This window comes from Cariama cristata, unplaced genomic scaffold (genome assembly GCF_000690535.1).
Source record: "Cariama cristata isolate BGI_N322 unplaced genomic scaffold, ASM69053v1 scaffold16621, whole genome shotgun sequence".
NCBI lineage: Eukaryota > Metazoa > Chordata > Aves > Cariamiformes > Cariamidae > Cariama > Cariama cristata.
Genome location: NW_009598857.1, coordinates 1 through 5,563, shown reverse-complemented (window position 1 = coordinate 5,563; position 5,563 = coordinate 1). Strand labels below are relative to the sequence as shown.

Below are 5,563 nucleotides of genomic sequence, written 5' to 3'. Positions count from 1 at the left end.
ATTCCTGCATTGTTCCCATCAGCATTTATCTGAGTGCCTGCATTGTATCCAGCTTCCTTCCTCCAGGAGAGAAAGTGCTGGTTAACGATTAAAGAAAATTGAATGGATGGAAAAAAGAGTAATAATCAAATTAGCGCTCCTGATTCATCCATAAATTATCTCTGGCTAATGCAGAAGCTAGTGATCAATGGGCTTGGGAATTTCCATACTGGATCAAACCAGATACTTGATGTTAAGCACTGTGGGTTGCTGCTATACACAGGCACAGAAGTGTGAATTAAAAGGACACCGTCTGATGGCATGTGTCTCCATGAGGATAATAATTTAACTGCATTACGTGTGCATTATGCATATATATGCATAGAAAATGAAATGATGAGTCAGTAGCTTAGAGGTGTGAAAGACAGAAGGCAGCACTTGATTCTCACATGGCAGGCTAGCTGCCTCCTCCCCCACACAGGCAAAGCCAAGAGCTGCTCCTGAATACTCGGGGTGATTAAGAAAGGTTGAGGAACGGAGAGGAAATGTGTAAGCAAGGATAAAAGATTCACACTCAGCTATGCAGATATTCTGGGATTAGCTCCCATCAAAATGCAGGGCTGGGGAAATCAGCAAATACAATGGGATTAAGAAAGGGCTGACAAAGGATCAGTTTTTGTAGCACGCTGCTGAAAAGTACAAACGGGAACACAGGCAGTCTGCAACACTAAGTCAGCTAAACAAATAGGCTGCTCTGCCTCCATTTTATCCAGCTATGCCAGTTCCCAAAACTTTATTCATTAACATAGGCATCTATGACACATCCATCCTTAGAGCTTACAGCAGCTTCCTCTAAAGTTCAAAAAAAAAAAAAAAGAAAAAAATCACATTACAAATAACCAAGAAAAATTCTCTCCAATACTGTCGTAGAGGTCCCTAACTCTCAAGTCAGAGTGGCCTGCATTTTTTTGTTTAAGATAATGTATCTTTTAGCATGATATTACAAGCAAGCTTTAACACAGTTCAGCAGAAAACAATAGGTTGACCTAAAGCCTATGAAACAGAACAAGTCTCAGGCTGAAAACATCAACTGAAATCCAAAATCATACATTGCTCTAGTGGATTTCAGTAACAATGGATTTCAGCAGCAAATGAAAATAACAAACCAAACCAGTAGTGATTTCTGTCAATGCCTTGCTTTGAATTTAACACATACAGAAAGAAAATATTTCCTATACTCATTACAGAACTTCTAGAACAAAAATCTTTGATTTGGTCCAGCAACAGAAGTGACCACCAAACACTGCCAACTAAGTAAATTGAAATGTTTTATTGTGGCCATCAATACTCCAGGAATTAGTTAGCTAAAAGTCCGATTACTAGTAAAAATACCACTGATTCCTTTTCTTACCTAGCCAGCAAGGTTTAGGTATATGTTCTCAATGAGGATGAGTTATGCAAATAAGCAGATAAACCTGACTGCAATATTATTTTACACTACTTGAAAGCAGAGCAGCAAGGATCTGGTGTATATGCCCCTATATACACTGTTTAGTTTGATTTTCACTGACCAAATTCTGTTCAAATTCTACTTGCCATTCTCTGAACACTGTACACATTTGATACCGACTCACCATGTTTATTAATACAGTACTGACCAAGTCTTACTCCCCTCTTCTTGCAATATCTAACAGGACTCTCGCATGTGGTGGTAAATGGCTGCAGAGCCGTGAGTAAAAGGATAAAGGGACGTGCTCTGCCATCTGCTTAGCTGGACTTCATAGGAAGATTTGTGAGCCTGAAATCCGATCAGGAACCTTTTATCATTTTCTGCTAAGACACACAGTAGAATAACAAACAGAAATTTTAATAATCCATACAGAGGCCCTTAAAACATACAAGCATATTCAAGAACTGAAGTCCACAGCTAACGGTAGAGCCGTGCTTGTCAGACTAGACCACAGAAATCAGCTGAAAGATTAGTTCAAAAGTAAAGCCAGGTAAATATGTCAAACGTGTTATCCATGCTCTGCTCTGCCTTGCCAGAGGGAAAAACAGAGGGAGGGAAAACAAAAGGTGCTGAAAGGTCTAGTCTGCATCCATTATCTATTTAAAATTAAAAAAAAAAAAAAAGCCTGAAGTGCCAGGATCAGCAGCACAATAGAAAACCTCTACCTCTTCAGTCCCATGCTGTTGCCCATCACTAAAACTACCCAGTCTGAGTGGCAGACAGAACTTCCATGATAGCAAGTCCAAGGCCACAAATCCACAAAAGACATACAAACTTCAGCACTTTAATTCTCTGCCTCAGTGTGACATGTAGAAAACAGCAGACAAAATTAAATTTAGAATCTTAATTTTTCCATTAGGAACACAAAAAATAGAGAGAAAACAAGAACACAAGCCAAGTTAGTCACCAATTGTATGTCATTTTGCAAAAACATTTTGATAAATGGAGTACAATGTAGGAACCTGAAGAGCTGTGGTTTTATGTTGGTGAAGATTTAAACAGTTTCCATTGTAGAAGACTAAGATGGAAGACAGCTTGTCTGCTACTTCATCTGTCTTGGAGAAAAAGGAACTCACTGTAAAAGTCACATACAGTTCCTCATTCTCTAAGCCACATTTCTTATCTTGGCAAAAACATTAAACAATACACAGGCCCAGTGATGCCCATATCATGTCCCAAGGTTTACTCATTAGCTTAACTGAAGCAGTGGCACAGTCTTTTTTGTTGCGCTTGAGGGGTTCATTTAATTAAACAACACTGTGTCACTCTTCAAGGGTTTAAATGACTATTATTTCTTACCTCCTCACACAGAACCCAGACTAATGGTTTCTGCAAATGCTGTAGCTAGAAATACTCTACATATTAATCTCTGGTTAGAATTCCTTGCCTTGTCTTACATGACTGTTTACAGAATCATCCGTAATATAATTTCCCTACTTTCAACATCCTGAACAGTACAGACAGACTAAGCAATTTGCATGAGTTCTCTTTACCTCATTTAGAGGTGTAGAACTTCAGAAAACTTGCTTCCACACCGCCTGTATCGCATACAGAAATACATCTGCTGTTAAGTTTTGCCACGGGATTGCCATCAGATAGTGAAAAGCAACTAGAACTAGCAGACTGTTTGCCAACCTGTCATCATGCTGATTTACCTTGACAATTTTTTTCCTATGTAATAGAGAACGTTTCTGACATAACCACAACAAGCACTCCCCTGTATTAAACTTCAGCTGCATGTTCAGCTCATTAGAACTGAGGCAGCTGGCATCCGTAATTAGAAAAGGAAACCTCCTTTTCACCCAAGATCTCACCCCATCAAAAGGCACCAAATACCTTTACTTAAGGGAAAAATAACATCCCTTAGATATCAAGTTTAAATTTATTTTCAGGCAGTTTATTGCACACAATTTGAATACCTAAATAATTAAATTACTGATTTTTAAATATGACAGAAATGGGGGAAGTAGAGAGGGGGATGGAGAATTATGGTCACTTGTCTTCTGTAGTCTTCCTAACAGCATATTCCTTTAAAGACATCTGGTCTTGTAAATATTGAAAACTAAACATATTTAAGTAAAGACTAAAGACAAATGCTTTATATACTAATTCTCCTAGCCAGGCCTTTTCAAAAAACAAAAACAAACAACATTTTATGGTCTAGGCACTTATAAAATCAACTCACATGATTTATCATATTTGGATAAGAGAAGGACAATTGTTTTTCATATCTTACCTGCGCATTGGCTTTCCGTCCATGCACCGTGAAGAGAAACCTTCACTCTATGCTTCAAGACCTGATCGAAAAAAAAAAAAAGAAGAAAAAGGGTGATATTCTGAAGCAAGAGAACCTGCTTTCCTCTCTTCAGTCTGACTCTAGGACAACAGACCTGACCACATCCACGTATTAATATGCCTTCAAGCTCTTATCCAGCTATAAAATTCACAGCCTAGATTAACAATGTCTAGATTGCAGAGAATAAAGCAGAAGAAAATATAATCATCACTAGAAGTAATTTCACCACAGCTGTACAATGATTCTTTAGGCAAATGGAACATACTTACATCATAAAGTCAGTAAACTGTCTACCTCCCTGAATCCTTAAAATTGCTCTACCAAAGGAAAAAATATCTCAGTTAACAGGGTGCTCACTCTCACTTCTTGCCCAGAGCCAAAAGGTCTCTCTCCCTCATACATTTACCAGAGATTTAAGGCAGGCTGGCACCTAATAATCACCACAGCGCTGCTCAACAGCTACACTGCAGAGCCAGAATTTGGTATCAGATAAAACTTGTGACTGGAAATTGAAGATAACTATGTGTCCCAGAGGTAAGATGGATGCTAATAATGGTACTACATCTGCAAAGATTAATGATGCTGCATGATGCTTACTATACTTCCACTCCAAATATTCATTTTCTGAGAGGAATAACAGTTGCAAACTGCACAGGCCTTCCATGTTCAACCACTAACTTCTAATTCTAATGTAGATTAACCCTTTTTACAAGGGCATCACTCAACCCGACTTCATTTTCAATGACTATTCAATTAGGAATAAATTTAATTCAATCATTATTTAAAGCAGTAAGCTTAATTTTTTGTCAAGTATTAAAAGACCAGAAGGGTGTTCTGCTTCCATATTGATACTCACAGACTTTCTCCCATCCAGAAATGAAATGAGAAATGGGAAATCAGTGAAACTATAGGTAAAGCAATGACAGAATGAGGTGGAATAACTCTTAAAACAAATAGAAGTAACACTTAAAATAGAAAAACTTAAATTTAGGAAGAATAAAATAATTTTTGGAAGACTGAGATTGTCAGACTGAAGCCCTGCATCCACCAGGAAAAAAAAATATTTTTGGCACAATTTAAATTAAACTACAAAATGGCAACAACTTTATTTGGCTACTTGAAGAAGCACCTTATTTCATATGCAACATTCTCTCGGTACATCATCACAGAAACACAAATGGAGCAGTTTGCCAGTTAACGAAGAATAAGCTCAGACTTGCCAGCTTCCACAGCTGCAAATTACTCAGGTTCACACTTTCCTGCAAATAAAGAAAACTAATTCCACCCGGTTAGGGCATTACATACCAATATAAATCCAAGCTATGACTACTCAAGACTCTGCAACCGCTTCTCTCACCAGGATCGATGGGCTTCCTAGAAGAGGGACCGCTCCGCAAGCAGCGGCGGGGAACACCAGGCGTCCCGAAGCGAAGTACCGCCTGCACCGCTGCCCGGCTGCAGGAACACACGCAAAAGCCGCTCAGAGCGCTTTCCACATGCTAGCAAACGTGGACGATGCTATTCTTAGACCCCGGATTACATCACATTTAATCCTCTTAAAACCCACATTAAAAGTCGTGGAAACAAAGACATTTTGGTCCGGTGTTCGCCGCCGGGCAGCGATTGGCTGAAACGACCGTTTTACCAGCAAAACGTGGGTTTCGAGCACCCGCAGGCATAAGGAGGCTCTCCTCCTGCCCGGGTTCCCCTGAAGACCTCAGGGCAGCAGCCCACGGAGCGCAGGGCACGACGCCAACCCGCAGCAAACGGCGACGCGG

General features: G+C 39.5%; 1 protein-coding gene across 1 annotated transcript in view; it reads right to left on the bottom strand.

The window, feature by feature from the left end:
- The window catches only part of KLHL20 (kelch-like family member 20), a 23,862-nt gene extending 20,075 nt beyond the window's left edge, over nt 1-3,787 (bottom strand). Inside the window, exon 1 of the mRNA XM_009709472.1 lies at nt 3,726-3,787. Coding sequence (XP_009707774.1) covers nt 3,726-3,748 — 23 coding nt within the window. The 5' untranslated portion in view covers nt 3,749-3,787. The remainder of the gene's footprint in view (nt 1-3,725) is intronic.
- Between the last annotated feature and the right edge of the window lie 1,776 nt (nt 3,788-5,563).